Genomic DNA, 17,127 nt, shown 5'->3' on the forward strand with positions numbered 1-17,127 from the left:
CGTGTACACACTCACATTCACACACGTGCACAACTCCGTGCACATGCACACACACATACTCACGCATGTGCCCACACACATATACTCACACACACGCACACTCTGCACACTGTATGCACACGCACATACACTCACACACGTGCACACATGCACTTGGCCTTCTCTGGGAGAGAGGGGCGAGCAGAATCCTGGTCTACTCTTGGTTCTTTCTGGAGAAAACAGTGCACAGAACCCCGGGCTAGGGTCTGTTCCTCGGATTCTGCTGTCCGGGAGCCGATTGTGTCCGGGGTTCTGGAAACACTTGTCCAGGAGGAGAGCCCTGGGTCCAGAAGAAACCCTTGCTGGAGCTCTAATGGATGAAAGCCAAGAGTGGGGTGTGCTGGCAGAAGGAGGTGGGGAGCCACCCAGCCTGGTCTTCTGCCCTGGGGTTGCCTCCGCGACCTCCCAGCTCCTGGTTTCTGCAGACCCCCGGGCTCTGTGGAGGGTCTGGGGGAGAGCAGGAGAGCCGGAGGGGACTGCGCACCGCGCGTGGGAGACAGCGCCGCCCGCAGGGCTCCGAAGGGCGTGGCCTCAGGTGGGGGTGCCTGGTCACCTGTGTGCCCGAGGGAGGAAGTGGATGGTACCACCTGCAGGCAGCTCTCGTGGCTCGGGGTGGGGGGGGGGGCCTCATCTCTAATTGGGGGCTTCAGGGTTATCCGTATAGAGCACCGTTTCCCCAAGATGTGCGGTATGAACGGGGGGTGGGGGGAGAAAGAAGGTGTCCATTCCGTCACGGCCAGCCCTCTGCCTGAGTTCAGGCCGTCTGCATCGAGACCACTGTGCTCTTGTTAGCGGGGGACAGCCCCAAAGTGCCCCCTCTCCTGCGCCCCTGACGGCCTGAGGCAGCCCTAGGCTTCCTCCCTGCTGGTGCGGGACAAGCTGACCCCTTGAGGGTCCCCTGTGGCGCTAAGGCCCTGCCTGTCCTCTTAGACAACGAGTTCATGTTCATGGATTTGGAGCAGAAGATCAGCAAGTACTTCCCCAAGGACTGGAAGCGGCAAGTGCACAAAGTAAGTGACCGTCCCCGGGCCCGAGGGCGGCCATGCGCGTGTCTGGTGCAGGGACAGCCGGCCCACCCGCGGGGCTGCCCGCGGTGCCCCAGAGCTGCCGCTGGCGGAGCGGGGCGGGGAGGGCGCGGGGCGCCCTTGAGCGCTGCAGACAGCACGCCCGGGGGGTCTCCTTCTGAGAAGTCACGGCATCGCGGAAATCAGGAAAGTGCCCGGCCGTCGCCACTGGGCGTTCGCGGGAGCCGGTGTGACACCTGTGGGGCGCTGGCCGTGGACACCGTCCCACTGCCGGCTCCTGGGCGCTTTCCGTCCGGCCCGCGTCTTCTCGCTGCGCTTCCCCTGCAGGGTGGGAGGCCCCGCGCGCCCTTCGTGAGCTTCCTCAGGGTGCAGTACTACGTGGAGGACGGCAGGGTCATAAGGTAACTCCGTGATGTCAGAGGAATTCTCTGGGCCCGTGAAAGCCCACCGGGTGAGCCCAGGCGCGTGAGGCGCGTGCGGTCAGTGTGCTGGGGACACGGTAGTCCCTGCACCTGCAGCCTGCAGGAGGGCAGGAGTGGGGGTGGGTGGTTGTGGGGAAGGTTCTGGAGAGTGGGGGTTGGGTGGTTGTGGGGAAGGTTCTGGAGAGTGGGGGTTGGGTGGTTGTATGGAGGGTTCTGGAGAGTGGGGGTTGGGTGGTTGTATGGAGGGGTCTAGAGAGTGGGGGTTGGGTGGTTGTATGGAGGGGTCTAGAGAGTGGGGGGTTGGGTGGTTGTGTGGAGGGTTCTGGAGAGTGGGGGTTGGGTGGTTGTGTGGAGGGTTCTGGACAGTGGGGGTTGGGTGGTTGTGTGGAGGGTTCTGGACAGTGGGGGTTGGGTGGTTGTATGGAGGGGTCTAGAGAGTGGGGGTTGGGTGGTTGTATGGAGGGTTCTAGAGAGTGGGGGTTGGGTGGTTGTGTGGAGGGTTCTGGAGAGTGGGGGTTGGGTGGTTGTATGGAAGGTTCTGGAGAGTGGGGGTTGGGTGGTTGTGTAGAGGGTTCTGGAGAGTGGGGGTTGGGTGGTTGTGTGGAGGGTTCTGGAGAGTGGGGGTTGGGTGGTTGTGTGGAAGGTTCTGGAGAGTGGGGGTTGGGTGGTTGTGTGGAGGGTTCTGGAGAGTGGGGTTGGGTGGTTGTATAGAAGGTTCTAGCGAGTGGGGGTTGGGTGGTTGTGTGGGGGGTTTTAGAGAGTGGGGATTGGGTGGTTGTGTGGAGGGGTCTAGAGAGTGGGGGTTGGGTGGTTGTGTGGGGGGTTTTAGAGAGTGGGGATTGGGTGGTTGTGTGGAGGGTTCTAGGGAGTGGGGGTTGGGTGGTTGTATGGAGGGTTCTAGAGAGTGGGGGTTGGGTGGTTGTGTGGAGGGTTCTGGAGAGTGGGGGTTGGGTGGTTGTATGGAAGGTTCTGGAGAGTGGGGGTTGGGTGGCTGTGTGGGAAGGTTCTGGAAGGGCCGGGGGCAGCAGGAGGAGGCAGGCTGTGTCGGGACCATCTGTCAGGGCCAGATCTGGCCTCTTACCAAGGCCACCCACGCCTTCCAGGGACAAGACGGCCAGGCACCTGTACTACTGCCACCTGAAGGAGCGTGTGCTGAGGTCCGAGTGCACCCACCGCGAGGAGGCCTACTTCCTGCTGGCCGCCTATGGGCTGCAGGCCGACCTGGGCAACCACCGGGAGCTGGTCCACGTGGGGAGGTACTTCGAGCCGGAAGCCTACTTTCCGCAGTGGGTAAGGCTGCGGAGCCCGGGGGAGCCCGGCGGAGCACTTTCTCTGCCCCCCGGGCCCGTGCGGAGTCCCCGAGAGGGGAGGGCCGGGTGAGGGGCCGCAGGGGGCGGAGCGAGAGCGGGAAGGGCCTCACGGGCCCGCGGCCTCTTCCCCAGATCATTGCCAAGAGGGGCAGTGCCTACATCCTCAGGCACGCGCCCGCCGTGCACCGTGAGCAGCGGGGCCTCGACCCCAAGGAGGCAGTGCTGCGCTTCATCAGGGAGGCCTGCCGGCTCGAGGACGTGCCCGTCCACTTCTTCAGGCTGTACAAGGTCAACAGGGTCAAGCCCCGGCGGAACTGGGAGTCCGGGCCGCCTCGGAGATCCTCTGCCCGAGGGGCCCGGAGGAGCAGAGCCCGGGGCAGCCAGGACGCCGACCCCAGCACAGGGCGGGCGGACGGCGTCCCCTCGGCTGGCCGGCTCGGGCCCGGGCCCATGAGCGGGGCTTAAGGAGCTCAGATATCTGGGGACATGAAAGTCTGAGGGGGTGAGGGAGGCAGGGAGGTGGCTGACAGGCCTCCGGCATCAGAGGGGAAGCGGGACCCTGCTCATCCCTGGCGGGCCCACCTCCACCCCGGGCACAGGCTGTCGCCTCGCTGAAGTTGGCGTCCTTTCAGGATAAGAAGGAGGACAGGCCTACCATCGTCCTGGGACTGACCCTCAAGGGAATGCAAGTCTATCAGGTGCTGGGGAAGAGCCCCTGGAGTGGCCACCTGCTCCCCCCTCCCTCCTCCTTCTCCCCTCCCATCCTCACCCCTCCACTCCCCCCAACCTCCTCACCCCTCCCCGTCCACCACCCTCCCCCTCCCTCCTCCTCCTCCCCTCCTCCCCTCCCCTCCCAGTCTGTCCTCTCCCCTCCTGTTCTTCCTCCCCTCCCCGCCCCCCCCCCCCGACCTCCCCGCCCCTCCTCGTCCACTGCCCTCCCCCACCCTTCCCCTTGAACCTTTGCACTGGGTCTATCCTCTGGCCGGCTGTCCTGAGCACCTCTCTGCGGCTTTGCAGGAGGCGGACCACGCTCCCAAGCTGCTCTATGACTTCCCCTGGTCCCACATCGGGAAGCTGGTGTTTCTGGTGCGTGTCTGGTGGGATCGAGGTGGGAGGGCTTCATCCTCCATGGGGAGCAGGCACAGCCTGAGACCCGGCACCCAGGAGCGTCTGGGGCTTGACCCTGTTGACCTGGCCGCAGGGCACGTTTGCCGCCGGTGGCCTGGTGTTCTGATGTGGAGCAAACGAGGGGGATGAGGATCAGGTCACGGAAACTCACCGCTGCAGCCTCCAGATGCCCCCGTTCCTTGGTCCTGGCCTCGGGAGGCCTCCCTGGGCCCCGCCCGGCCCTCGGGGCTGAGGCGCAGGACGGGGAGGGCCCTGGACGCAGACTTGCCGTGGACCTTTCCTCCGGACGGCGAGACTGAGGCCTGGCGTCCCGTCCTGGGACTGCTGCCCCGCACGCGGCCGTCGGGGGGCTGAGGGGAGTGTCCAGCCGTCCGCGATGTTCCGGGGCCGCCCTCTCGTGCCTGAGCGCGGGGTGCTGTGCTTCCTATCGAGGGCGGCTTCCTATCTGGGGTCACGGCCCGTGTTTAACACGCTTGCTGTCACGTGGTTTTCTTGTAAGATTACATCTTGCCTCTTCCTCGTTCAGGGGAAAAGGCTGGAGATCCAGCCGGACGGGCCGCCGTCGGCGCGGAAGCTGGTGTATTACACGGGCTGCGCCTCGCGCTCCGGCCACCTGCTGCGGCTGTTCAGCGCCACCCACCTGCTGCGGCTCACGCTGCGACCCACCCTGCGGAGGCTGCAGCAGCTGGAGGAGGCGGAAGGTGTGCCCCGGCCGCGGCCGGGCACCGGGGGGCCGCCCGGGCTGCTTCTGGGCACCTTTCATTTTTCCCACTGGGGCGCGTGGCCTCTTGGCTCCTGTGTGCTCTGGAAGGGGGGAGGAGGCCGATTCTGAGGACGGGGCCTGGGGACAGTTTGAATTCTGGGAAGGAATTCTCTAGGTGTGGCAGGAAGGCTGAGGGGCTGGGGGACTCCTGGGCTCCCTGGCCATGCACGCACGAGCGTGCGCGTGTGCCCGTGCGCTTGTGAGCGTGTCCGCTCGCGTGCGGGGGCTGCTTGGGGTCCCTGACACTGGGGACGGTGGGACAGCCCCGGGGAACCATTACAAAGGCACGTATCCGGAGCTTACTGGCTGTGGGTGACAAATGCCACGGGTACACAGGGCCCTGATCCCTGGGTGGCACCTCCCTCCCCTCACACTGCGTCCCCTGGGCCTCAGCGCCAGCCGGGGGCGTGGGCAGGATCCCGGGGCCACCGCTGGGACCCTGTGGCTCCAGGCATGTGAGACTGCACCCGTGTCCCCTCCGAGCCCGCTCTTCCCCGCTGTGCCTCCTGTCCCCACACAGAGAAGCAGCACTACCGGGAGTCCTACGTCAGCGACACGCTGGACCTGGACCGAGACCCGGGTGACAAGGGCTCCCCGGGCTCCCCCCGCAGCGGGGGTGGTGGCCGGCAGCTCCCGGAGCACCCGTCCCTTGGCTCGGCTGACAGCGGCAGTAGCCCCCGCTTGCGAGGCATCGAGGCAGACGCTGGGCCCGCAGAGCCCTGGGGGGTGTCGGTGGACGAGCCCTGGGGCACCGAGGCCGTGCGTGGGGAGGCGCCACCCTGCAGCCCCAGCACCAGCCAGAGGAGCCATGGCACAGACGGTGGCCGCGGAGGCGGGCGCGAGGGGGAGGCCCAGGACCGGGGAGACGGTGAGTGTGTGCCCGGCCAGCCCCCAGCAGGGCCAGTGTTGTGGGGCTGGGGTGACAGGCACTGACCCCCCAGCGGGGCCGGGTGCACGGGCCCATGACTCCCATGTGGCCCCTCAGTTCCCCAGTGTGGCCTGACCCCCCAGCACCACGAGGCGGCCTTAGGGCCTGGGGTCAGAGACCGCGTGATGGGGTCCTCCCTGCGGGTGTGCTCTGGGGTGGGGGTCCTTCGGCCGTCTCTGCAGCGGGTCACGAGGGGCCCTCAGGACTTTCAGGGAGCCCGACCTGACCGGTGCCCGTCGTCCGTCGTCCGGCCATCAGGGAGTGTTTCAGCCACGTTCCTCTCTAGCTTCACAAGACAAGAGGTTTCCAGGAGATCTAGGACCCGGGGTCCCCAGGGATGCCTCTGCGGCGTCCAGGGGTGTGGGGCCCTGCCTTGTCACCCAGGGAAGGTCCCACTGGCTCCACTATCCCCTGACCGTCTGCAGCACTCTGGGCGGTGGACGTGATGGGCAATTGTGGGGACCAGCTGCAGGTCCCAGCCACCCACGACCACCGAGGGTCCCCTGGAGTCACCTGTGGACACCTAGCGTCTGGTTTGCTGTCTGTGTTTGTGTCCAGGCTTGCGGTCTGCAGTCCAGTGTGAACAACACTGCTGATCTGCGGTTTGCCCCGTAAGGGCCTGTTGTGCCTGGACAAATGCCACTGAGGAAGGATGGGGCGGTGCAAGCCCGTGGGTGGGGAGGGCTGGGACCCTTCCCCGGTTTCCCCATCCCTCAGCCAAGGACCCCCTGAGCGAGGAGGCCCAAGGACAGCCTCCCACATTCAAGGGGGTTCAGACACCTCAGTAGGGAACACGCGTGACCAGGTGTGTGACTGCAGAAAACCTCTTCCCTACGCTGCAGATCAAGGCCACTGGATGACGGGGTGCAGGAAAGCTCCGGGTCTAAAGTCAGAGTGAGGGCCCCCAGAGGAGGAGTCAGAGTGAGGGTCCCCCCAAGGGAGGAGTGAGAGTGAAGGCCCCCCCCAAGGGAGGAGTGAGAGTGAGGACCCCACAGGGGAGGAGTCAGAGTCAGGGCCCCCCCAGGGGAGGAGTCAGAGTGAGGGTCCCCCCAGGGGAAGAGTCAGAGTGAGGGCCCCCCAAGGGAGGAGTCAGGGCCAGGGCCCCCCAGGGGAGGAGTCAGAGTGAGGGTCCCCCCAGGGGAAGAGTCAGAGTGAGGGCCCCCCCAGGGGAGGAGTGAGAGTCAGGGCCCCCCAGGGGAGGGCCCCCCAGGGGAAGAGTCAGAGTGAGGGCCCCCCCAGGGGAGGAGTCAGAGTGAGGACCCCCCCAGGGGGAGAGTCAGAGTCAGGGCCCCCCCAGAGGAGGAGTCAGAGTGAGGACCCCTCCAGGGGAGGAGTCAGAGTGAGGGCCCCCCCAGGGGAAGAGTCAGAGTGAGGGCCCCCCCAGGGGAGGAGTGAGAGTCAGGGCCCCCCAGGGGAGGGCCCCCCAGGGGAGGAGTCAGAGCGAGGGCCCCCCGGGGGAGGAGTCAGAGTGAGGGCCCCCCCAAGGGAGGAGTCAGAGTCAGGGCCCCCCCAGGGGAGGAGTCAGGGCCAGGGCCCCCCAGGGGAGGAGTCATCCTTCCACAGAGGTTAAGAGCTTGTCTCTGGCCCGGTTCACATCCCCCGCCCTTCCCACAGCCTCTTACAAGGAGCCCTTGGCGGCCGCGCAGGTCAGGCTGATCAGGACGTGGGGCCGCAGCTCGGAGGCCCTGCACCAGGTATGTCCCCGGGTGGGTCCATGTTGGGCTCCTGCACCTGTTTTCCTGGCCCGCCCAGGCCCACCACAGGCCTCCAGTTAGAGAGCCCCGGACCTCAGTGAGGCAGTGGGGGCGGGGAGGGGAGGCTTCTGGGGGAACAAGGCGGTGGGAGGGGACGCTGGCTCCCCAGGGACCCCGCCTTCCTGGCTGGGTGCTCGCTGGATGGCGGAGTCCACCCTCCCTGGGTGGTGAGGGCTTGAGGGGCCGCTCCAGGCCCCCAGGGGTAGGAGGAGGGGCAGAGGGCAGTGGTTCCGGGGTAGTCTGGGGGCTCCCCTCCTGGCTCAGAGCTGACCTGGGGGTGGTGCCCTGGACAGAGAGAATAGCAGGCTGTGACGTGACTCCCAGGGAGGGACGGACTAGACCCAGGGATGGGGCAGACGCCACAGTGCCCTGGGCAGGTGGCTGGCTGGGCCCAGAGATGATGGACGGGACGTGCCCACAAACGGCGATGATTGGCCTGGATGCAGGGGTCCCGCGTGGCCGTCTGCTGCTTTGACGCAAGGTCTCGGTCACTTGTCACGGCACCGGCCCCAGTTTCCTCCCTGCATGGCTGTGGTAGTTCAGCGTGGTGGCCCCTAGCTGGGCCCTGACCTGGACGGGACCCGGGGCAGCCGCCTCAGAGCCTGGGCACTGGACAAGCTTCCTCACACGTGAAATGGGGGAGGCTGTTCTTGACTTCTGTGGATGCTTCTGGATCTTCCTAAGATCTATCAAATAGTAACCAGGTCTGATGAGTTCAAAGCAAGAAAACAGCTCAGGGCTGTGTCCCACCCCAATTGTCACGTAGCCCCCAGTCCCCTCGGGACGGGTGTGGGCTCCATGTCAGGTCCCCAGAGGGGGACCCAAGCCCTTCCTGTAGGAGCCTCCTCAGGACAGGAGAGGAGGGGGAGGGCCCACGCAGAAGGAGCCACTCCCTCCCTGAGCTGCCCTGGCTGAGGACAGAGGGGCCACTGCCTGTGCCCCACCCCTGCCCAAGGGGCTCGCGCCCGCAGCGGGCACAAGGGATTGGGAGTCCCCTCCTGTCCAGGCTGTGCTGACAGTGGGCCAGCAGGGTGCAGGGAGGACAGGGCAGGCAGGACAGAATTGGAGGGGTGGACAAGGACGAGGAGGCAGGGCGGGAAGGCAGACGCACTCACACTGTCCCCTGCAGATCCCAGAGGCAGATCCGCACTGCCAAGGCCTGGACCATGCACCACTGGGACCCTGCGGAGTGAGGTCCTCGAAATGCCTCTCCCTGGTCCTGTGCAGGGAGGACCAGCTCCCAGAAGAGTTTGTGGTGTAGACACCCAGAGGTGTGGCTCTGCACGTGGGGCTCATCCACACGGCATGGCTTGTCCACCCGGGGCTCTGTCTACACAGCACGGCCCGTCCACGGGGGGCTCATCCACATGGCACGGCTCGTCCACGGGGGCTCATCCACACGGCACGGCTCGTCCACGGGGGTTCATCCACACGGCACGGCTTGTCCGCCCAGGGCTCCATCTACACAGCACGGCCTGTCCACGTGGGCTCTATCTACACGGCACGGATGCATCCACGTGGCAGGGCTTGGTCCACAGTCCCTGGCCCCCGCCCTTTTGTGCGCTGGAGGCCCCGCCACCGCCCTGTTGACCGAGACCCTCCTCCTATGGGTTCACCCGCCAGCCGTAAGGAGAAGCCTGGAGGGAGTAGGAGGACCTGCTTCTCGTGCCCGCCATGATGGGTCCAGACTCCTTCTGTCTTAGTGTCAGGAGGCAGAAGTCAAGGCATGGCCACCCTGTCTGCAGGTGGCTCGGGGGCGGCCCCCACCCATCCACTCTGGAAGGAAGATGTTGGCTGTTCCCGCGTGTGGGAGAGACCCTTCCGGTTCCCTCTGCACGGAGCCCCCCCCCCCCCCGCCCCCAGTGGACGGCCAGACCAGGTGCACAGCCTTCTGGGAGCCTTTGACCCAAGGTCACGGTCACCTGTCACGGCACCGGCCCCAGCTTCCTCTAGACCGTTCCGCCGCCCCTGCTGCTCACGATCCCGGAGGCCTCTCTGTGAGGTGTGGGCCCAGCTGTCACCCCACGACAGACCTGGCCGGTGGGTGACCCCTGCCCACCCCTCACACGATGCGTTCACCGCAGGGCTCCAAGTCTGGAGTTGCAGCGGCACGTGGACGCCCGGTCCCTGCGGGGCCTACGGAGCCCCAGAGGCGGCTGGGCCGTCCCGAGAAGCCAGGATGCAGATTCTGAATGTTCCTGGCCCTGCCTCCCAAGACCGAGCTGAGCGTCCTGTCCCTTTCCAGCAGAGGTCACGCGGGTCACTGACCCGCCGTCCCCAGGGGCAGCCGGGGCTCCCGCAGTGCGGGTCACCCGTTAGGGCTCAGAAGGCGGCGGGTGAGATAGGGCAGGGTGGGGACTTGACCCAGCCGCCCCCTCGGCCCGGACCCAAGCTCCACGTCTGGGGCTGGAGAGACTTCCGGGCTTCGCGCGGCCTTCCCGATGGGGCGGAGGTTTACAGGTCATGCCGTGGCGGGTCCTGGAAAAGCGTGCTTCTGAGGGACAGCACCCTGCCCTCGGGGCTGTGCCATCGGTGCGTTGAGAGGCCGTGAGCAGGCAGCACGTGACGGCAGGTGCGTGGCCCCGGCCCCAGCCTCAGCGGCCAGCTTGGGGTTGGAGCACCGGGGCAGGAGAACTGTGCCAGCCTCCACAGGCTGGGAGGACAGAGGCGGGGCGGCCTCCCGGGGCCGGGGCACGCTCCCCTCCCCAGGTCCAGGCCCGGCTGCCAGGTGGCCTTCCCGCGGCCAGCCGCCACCTGGATGGAGCGGAGTCGTTGGCGGAGGGGGTGCGCGTCAGCAGCCTGGCGGCCTGTGTCCCCGGAAGAAGGCCGGGCTGGCGCTGCGTCCCGGCCGCCTCCCGACCCCAGGTGGGCCCCTGCCTCCCGTCCAGAGACCTGAGCGGGCGCTGGGAGCAGGTGCGGTGCGAGAGGGGTGGTAACAGGCCCTGAGCCTGACGGGTGTTAGGGTGCGGCTCGTTTTACCCGGGCCCCTCCCGCCTCTGCCCTGCACAGGATCTGACACCTGCTGTCCCCTTGATCAGATGGACTGGCGTGTGCCCGTCTGGTAGTCCCGAGCACTCAGCGGGTGACTGGAAGCCCGCTGCCACTGGGTGACTGGAAGCGAGGCCCTGTGCCTGTGACATCACCCATCTCCCGTGCTCGTGCGCCGAAGGCCACACCGGCGCGGCCAGCTCGGGCTCATTTTGGAGACAGAGGGCAGAACTTGAGCCTGTGTGTGTGTGTGTGTGCACACGTGTGTGGGGGCACATGCGCAGGTGGGTCCACATGTACACACATGTATGTGCGAGTGTGTCCGTGCGCGCACACATATGTGCATGGGTCCACACCTATGTGTACACGTGTGCATGCACGCACGGGACCGTGTACGCGTGTGTGGGTCCGTGTGTGCACGCACACATGCACACGGCAAGTCTGATGCCGCCCGGGCCGGGCTTCCTGACCTTTTCTGTGAAAGGAAATCTGGGTGTGTGCACACTGGCACGTGTAATAAAGGACCTAAATACACGTCTCCCATTTGCACTTGGCCCAACCGGTGCTGCTGAGCCAGGAGGCTGGGCGGTGGTTAACCCACCTGGGGGACATGCGCTGCCGCCGAGGGCTTGTCCCGTGCACACGCACCGTGTCCTCACGTTGCCTGGACTGGGGGACACGTAGGAACATTCGTGCCCCGTGGAGCCCACATTTTCCAAATCTGCTTAGGGAAGCGAGGCTGCTCTAGCCACCTTCACGTGTGGTCAGAGGTTGCTGCCATGGGGGATGGGCCAAGAGGGATGGCCAGGGTCACTGTGGTCACCCGATCTCCCCCATCAGACACACATCACCAAGGTAGGTGATGGGCCAGCCCTGGGCAGGTGCAGGTGGGGATGACAGGCACATGCACATTCAGAACATGGTGACGGCCAGGGTCGGGGGGACAGGTGTCCCAGGTACTGCCCGTGCGGGAAGTACCCAGGCCCAAGACCACCGGGGGCAGAAGCGTGAGGAAGCCCAGCGGGGCCCAGCGGGCGGAAGGCCTCTGGGCGACCCGGGGTTGCTTCTCCCCGTGATTTTCCAAACCCTGCTAGACCGGTCCCTGTAGCAACAAATGGGCTTGGGTCCACCCTGATCTAAGATCTATGGGCACTATTTTCCTTTGTGGTAAGGAAACTTTTGGGGACCGGGGCTCAGCCCGGCAGACTGATCTGCTGTTGCACAAAGAAGGTGTCAGGTGAGGTGAGCATCAGGGTGGGGCGGAGGTGCCCCGGTGGCACCAGGAGGGTTGGCTGCCGCGGCGGGTGGACTCGGTGAGGTGGACGGCCCTGGGGGACGCCGCGTCTATCCCCGGCTGCCACAAGAGGGCGCTGGAGGCACGCTGTGCTGCCTGGGCGTCCGAGGAGGGGCGGGCCCTGCTGTGCGGGGGGGGGGGGGGGGGGACGCGACACAGTGGGCTGGCACACGTGGGACACAGGCCTGGGTGCTGGGGGCGGGCGGGCAGGGCCTCACATCCAGGCCCCTCTCCCATCACCCTGAGGACGGCCAGGGCCCAGGGCCCCGTGTCCTTGGCAGTGGGGCTGTGGGGACCGCTGGCTGACCCTGAGAACTGGAACCCTGCAAGGGCTTCTATTTCCGTCCCTCCTCAGGCCCCGAGGGCAGACGAGAAAATTATGCCAAGTGTCTGTTAACCACCGGGTGAGGTCTGGCTGTTGGGGTAAGCGGGCGGCACAATTAGAGGCCAAGAGGGGCCTTGGTAGTGGCCTCCCTCCCTCCCCGCCCGCCCACCCGGAAGAAGTGAAAGCCAGACACACAGCTGAGGCCAGAGCAGCCGGACAGGAAAGTCAGAACACCAGCTTCTCCTTTTGTGTAGGTCGGGACTTTGTCTTTCAGGCAAAACTGACATTTTCCTGGAAAATGGGTCTTAACTAGCAGGGATGGCTGCTTTGTGAGAAAAGGCAGGTCGGGGCCGCTTGGGGCTGCTAAGTGGGCCGATTCAGCCGCATGCCGAGACCACGGGTGTCCACTCGGTGAGGAGGGTCGTGTGGCCCCCAGGGGTGTGCTGGGCAGGGGCACAGGGCAAGGCCCCCAGGCGTCTTCCGCACCACTGTCAGGGGGGCTGGAAGGGAAGCCCACCCAGCCTGCCCTGGAGCTGAGGGACGGGCAGGCGGCTCGGGAAAGTGGAGGCCGGAGGTCAAGTTAGCAGGTGTAGGGTCACAAAACCCCAAGGGCTTGTTCGATGCAGATCCCTGGGCCGACTGCCCAGGTTTGCCCTGACCCCCCTGCCCTGCGGTGCGGTGGGGGGATTCTGGTGCCCCCTGGAGCCGCCCTGGCCGCCACCCTGTGGGGGTGCGGGTGCAGACATGCACCGGTGGCGGTTTTGTTGGGCCTGGCTGCCCAGCGCAGGGGACTTGCCGTCGTGGGGGACCCACAGTGCACGGACGACCTGGACCCAGGAGTCCAGAGGGCGTGTCTAACCTTCCCCTTGGTTTTGTGAACTCTGTGCCCCGTGGCCCCTGGTCACCTGGCCCAAGCTCCCTGGGAGACAGAATCCAGGGTACAAGACGTCCTTTCTGCAGGAAGCCAACTCACTCCACGGCCAGCGGCCTCAGAACCGCTGTGTGGGCTTTGAGACTCGGCAGAGGGCAGAGGGGAAGAGCGGGCCGGCCAAGGACGAGGGCGTCCGTCCGGGAGACCGGGGCTCTTAGAGACGGCCCCCGGCACAGCGGCCTGGCCGCTCCGAGGACACTGGCCTGTTTCTTCCATGCGGGAGCAGGGGGGCCACGACGCCCACCAGTGTTCGGCTTTGGGCCCCAGCAGCACACAGCTACGTGGTTTTCTAAAATTGGCAAAATGGAGACTTTTTCGCCACAAGCGGTTAAGACCCGATAACTGCCCGACGAGGGCTGGTTCGCTGGCCTCTCGCCGAAGGGCCTGGACGGAGCCCGAGCCTGTGGGCACCGGTGTGTGAGGTCCAGCCAAGGGAAGCAGACTTGCAGGCGGGTAGGGTTGTCTGTGGGGTCCTCGGGTGACCGCCCCGGGCGGGGCAGCACTGGTCTTCAGGAGGCAGGGCCGGCCTGGTGGGACGCACGCGGGGACTGGAAGGGGGAACGGCCGGGCGGGGACAGCAGCCCTGATGGCCCTCTCATGCTGCCCACTGCGACCTTCGAGCTTCCAGTGAGCACGCCCCGAAGGCACCAGCACCAGGAGCCAGATGGCCGGCGGTGATGCTCCAGAAGGGGGTGCCGGCCTCGCCCCGAAGGCGGACAGAAGACGGGAGGTGCTGGGAACCTCGGATGGTCCGCGCTCTTCGCCAGCTTCTGCGACGTTCCGTCCGGCTGGACATTCTTAACTTGGGTCCCAGCGCTCGCCGCACACTTACGTCACCAGCAGGGATCTTACCCTGTTTCCCGCAGGAGCAGGACGCCCCCAGCGGTCCCCGTTGTGGCCTCGAGCCCCGGCCTCCCCGCCCCGCCCCCACCTGCTGGCTGCCCCTGGTCACCCACCCCCACGCCACTCGGTCCCTGTGGCCGCCTCGGTGCCGAGCCCACCCCGGAGACGGCTGCGCCCCACGTGGCCCCTTCCATGGCTTCACTGTAGACACAAGGGCTCAAGGCCACGCGTTCGGGCCACAGCACCAACTGAAAGTCAGTGTTGAGGGGGATGTGACTTCCTTCTGACATCACACTCGTTCAGCACGGCTGGGGGTGGGGGGTGCCGAGGAAGGGAGAGAGAGCATCCTTGTGGGCAGGTTCTAAGAATGTGGGAGACCAGCCCCGGGGGGGAGCGGGGGGGGCCTGTGCACGTGGACGCAGACAGGCGCCCACCGGTGGGAACTGTGCCTGAGGAAGGGAACGGGGGGGGGGGGGGGGCAGCACAGGTCTGGCAGTTGGCCTGTCGATGGAGGGCAAGCCTGGGAGGCAGAGTCCCCAGAGGGGAACGGGGGGCCTGAAGCAGGTGTCTGCACTGAGGACGGGCGGGCTGCCTCCCTCGGCCCTCATGTCAGACCTGTCCTGTCTGGGGACAGGACAGCAGCGCCTGGGCCCCCGTCTGGGGAGTGGGTTCTAGTCCACACACCCCTCGTTCTCGTGAGCCCCCCCCCACCCCACCCACCCCCTCCCCCGTGCCCACAGATGTCGTGATCATGTCAGGGGTCCCGGGGGAGGAGCAGGCTAGGGCAGGACTGATTCCCATCCTGCTTCTGGAGTCTTCGGGGGGGTTGTTGGGTTGACTGTAGTGTCCCCGTGGGTGGGCTTCCAGCGTGTGGCCGTGGGGGGGGGGGGGGGTTGTGAAGGCCCCAGGGCCCAATGGGGACAGTGCTCCACGAGTGTCAGGGCATGTGGTGCTGCCGAGGAAGCCATGGGCTGGCCGCGAGCCCCCCCCCCCCACGCACCCCTCCTACGCCCCTGGGCCCCCAGCTTGGGAGACACTCGGGCCCGTGGGGTGAGGAGACAGAGCCAGGCCGTGCTGTGTGCAGCCCCCAGAGCCGCACGGGGGGGCAGGGGCAGGTCGGGGAGAGGCCCTGAGCCCCGGGTCGTTCTCTGGCGCCCGCACAGTGACGCCCGCCCTGAGGCCAGGGCTCGGTTCCTGGGAGGGAACCTCAGATGAAGCGTTTTCTGACTTGGCCCAGCTCGCCGCGTCAGAGACCGGAGGTTTGGGGCGTCATCACCGCCGACACGGAACGGCGACGGCCGAGAACCTGGGGGCTCGGGCGGCCACGGCCAGGTGCCGACAGGGCCCCTGAGGGCGCGTCCGGGCCGTGCGCTCGCTCGCTCTCCTGCGGACGCACCTGCCACTGCGCGGTCGGGCCCCGGTGCCGTGACGCCCCCACAGCCGGGCCTCCACCGCGGCAGCCTCGAGAGGCCGGAGCCCCCGGGTCCCCAGGGGCGTCCGGGGGCGGCGGGCGCGGGACGCGGGGCTGCGGGGAGGCCGCGCCCGTCCGGGCGGACACACGCAGGGCGCGGGACCGTCGGTCCGCGCCCCGTCGCCGGGGACCGCGCGCTCCCTCCGCCCCCGTGACTCGGGCCGAGGCCTGAGCGCAGTCTCCTCACAGCGAGGCCCTTTGCGCTCCGGGCCCAGGCGCCACCGTGACTCCGGAGGCTGCGTCTGAGCCGCACGGGCGCGAACGCAGACCCACGCGCGGTTGGTGCGTCGGCCTGGCCGCGCCTGCGCTGCGTCTCGGCACGGTTTCCAGCCGCCGCCGTGCCGACGCGGTGACATGTGCGCTTGTGCGTCAGGCGGCCCGCGGCCGCACCGCCCGGAGCCGCGTCACGCGTCACGCGTCACGCCCGGCTCTGGGACGACGGCCTGCGGGCGGGCCGTCAGGAGGAGGAGCGAGACGGCCGCGCCCCGGGGGCTGCTGTGCGGCGTCTCGCAGGTGACGGCAGGGGCTTTGGGGGCGGAGGAATCCGTCCCGGCCACGCGGGCCGCGGTCCCGGCCCCGGCGCTCCGATCCCGGGGCCTTGCCGGGTCTGCGCACCCCCCTCCGGCCGCACGCAGCGTGGCTCCCCGTGCTTGTCCCCGAGAGCGCCCCCAAGTCCCCCAACCCCGAGGGGCGCCTCGGACACGCCCGCATCCGCCTGGGAGCCTCTGCCGCCTTGAAGGGTCGGCGTGTGTGGCCGTTTCCTTGAAAACAGGCGCAAGGAAGTCCGGAACAAATGAGCTCATTTTCGGGCGCGGACGTCGTCAAGTGACAACAGGAAACTCGTTTCGGGGGGGGGGGGGGGGGTTAGCCCATTGCCACGTGCAACCCGGCCTCCGCTTCTCCGTCACCTGGGTTTTCGGGGGGCGGGACTGCCCCCTCTGGCTTGGCCGCGCTGGACTTGCCTCGCCCGGGCCCCAAACCCCAGGCACCGCAGGGTCTCGGCCACGTGCTTCCGGCAGGGGGACACGCACAGGATCACCAGCAGCTTCGCGTCGCCACCTTTATGACAGGACGGAGCAGCAGGTGGAAAGGACCCCGAGGAAAGACAGCGTCTCTACACGACTTGAGGCCGCATGGGGTTGGGGCACCGCCGGCAGGGACGCGGGCCTGGCCCCCAGCGGTGGCGGGGCCGAGTCCCTCCTGCTGGGGGCGCGGGCCGCGGGGTCCGGCCTTGCAGGGCGGGGCACCCTCCCCGAGCCCCCGCAACCAGGTCCCCGCAGAAGCTGCCTCGCTTTTCGGACGACGGGGAAGGCTGAGCAGCACTGAAGGAACAGCCAAGACCAGGGGGAACGGGGAGCCGAGGAAAGACCGAGAAATGCTGTGGGAGGGACGACGGTGACCCGGGGAGCCAGGAAGTCCCCCGGGGGAACATGTCCAGGGGGAGCGGGTGTGCCCGGGGCAGGGGACAGGGCGGTAGGACACCGCCCCGGGTCGCGTCCCGGGGGAGGTCCCTTACCGAGAACGTCCTGAAGAAAGTGGGTAAGCTTGCTGTTCCGGTACGGGACGTGGCCTCGACGCTCCGCCAGCGCCCCCAGGACATCCGCGAGGGCCGCCAGGCTCCGGTTGATGAACGAAGTCTCCCTCAGGGCGGATCCTGTCACTCCAGACACACCTGGGCAAGTGCAAAGACCCGGCCACACAGTTAGGATGTGCGACAAAGTCTTTAACGATGTCAAGGAACGAGCCAGGAAGAGCAAAACCGGGACGTCTCAGGGCGCGTGCGCTGCGTGGGGGGCACACCGGCCAGGGAGACCCCCAGTGCGCCTCACCAGGAACAGGTGGGCAAGAGCCGCGGAGAACAGTAGGCTTGGGGGTTCTCACGTCTGGGGGCGGTGGTGAGACCGCG

General features: G+C 67.3%; 2 protein-coding genes and 1 long non-coding RNA gene across 8 annotated transcripts in view; 2 read left to right on the plus strand and 1 right to left on the minus strand.

The window, feature by feature from the left end:
* Positions 1-248: 248 nt before the first annotated feature.
* On the plus strand, positions 249-10,471 carry FRMD1 (FERM domain containing 1). Of its 6 annotated transcripts, XR_008422811.1 has the most exons (13): positions 249-392; positions 970-1,049; positions 1,392-1,465; positions 2,548-2,776; positions 2,929-3,093; positions 3,429-3,494; positions 3,814-3,882; positions 4,451-4,625; positions 5,208-5,555; positions 7,230-7,309; positions 8,499-8,672; positions 9,073-9,371; positions 9,454-10,471. XR_008422811.1 is itself a non-coding variant. In XM_053904278.1 (12 exons), exons 1-11 carry the CDS (start codon positions 353-355, stop codon positions 8,628-8,630), a joined length of 1,458 nt encoding a protein of 485 aa, XP_053760253.1. In that variant the 5' UTR covers positions 249-352; the 3' UTR covers positions 8,631-8,672; positions 9,073-10,471. The 6 variants fall into 6 exon arrangements, 5 of the variants coding, with proteins under 5 accessions (XP_053760253.1, XP_053760254.1, XP_053760255.1 ...); XM_053904278.1 differs by having other exon boundaries at positions 9,073-10,471; XM_053904279.1 differs by having other exon boundaries at positions 8,499-8,640; positions 9,073-10,471.
* LOC128777609 (uncharacterized) lies at positions 5,562-7,218 on the plus strand. The gene is made up of 3 exons (XR_008422812.1): positions 5,562-6,743; positions 6,844-6,954; positions 7,028-7,218. It is a non-coding gene; the product is annotated as an uncharacterized LOC128777609 (long non-coding RNA).
* A 5,316-nt stretch (positions 10,472-15,787) lies between the features above and the next one.
* Positions 15,788-17,127, minus strand: part of KIF25 (kinesin family member 25) — a 45,828-nt gene continuing 44,488 nt past the window's right edge. Inside the window, exons 14-15 of the mRNA XM_053904282.1 lie at positions 16,738-16,893; positions 15,788-16,280 (exon numbers count right to left, since the gene is read on the minus strand). Of these exons, the coding sequence (XP_053760257.1) occupies positions 16,126-16,280; positions 16,738-16,893 (311 nt within the window). The 3' untranslated portion in view covers positions 15,788-16,125. The remainder of the gene's footprint in view (positions 16,281-16,737; positions 16,894-17,127) is intronic.

Source organism: Panthera pardus, unplaced genomic scaffold (genome assembly GCF_024362965.1).
Source record: "Panthera pardus isolate Hobbes unplaced genomic scaffold, ASM2436296v1 HiC_scaffold_17, whole genome shotgun sequence".
Lineage (NCBI taxonomy): Eukaryota > Metazoa > Chordata > Mammalia > Carnivora > Felidae > Panthera > Panthera pardus.

Excerpts from the sequence above, each read along its gene's own strand:
- FRMD1 (XM_053904278.1), top strand. The coding sequence starts at position 353 with ATGGATGAAAGCCAAGAGTGGGGTGTGCTGGCAGAAGGAG. Across the intron at positions 3,094-3,428 it reads GGCTGTACAAGGTCAACAGG|GATAAGAAGGAGGACAGGCC; the intron begins GTCAAGCCCCGG and ends GCGTCCTTTCAG. Across the intron at positions 3,883-4,450 it reads TCGGGAAGCTGGTGTTTCTG|GGGAAAAGGCTGGAGATCCA; the intron begins GTGCGTGTCTGG and ends TTCCTCGTTCAG.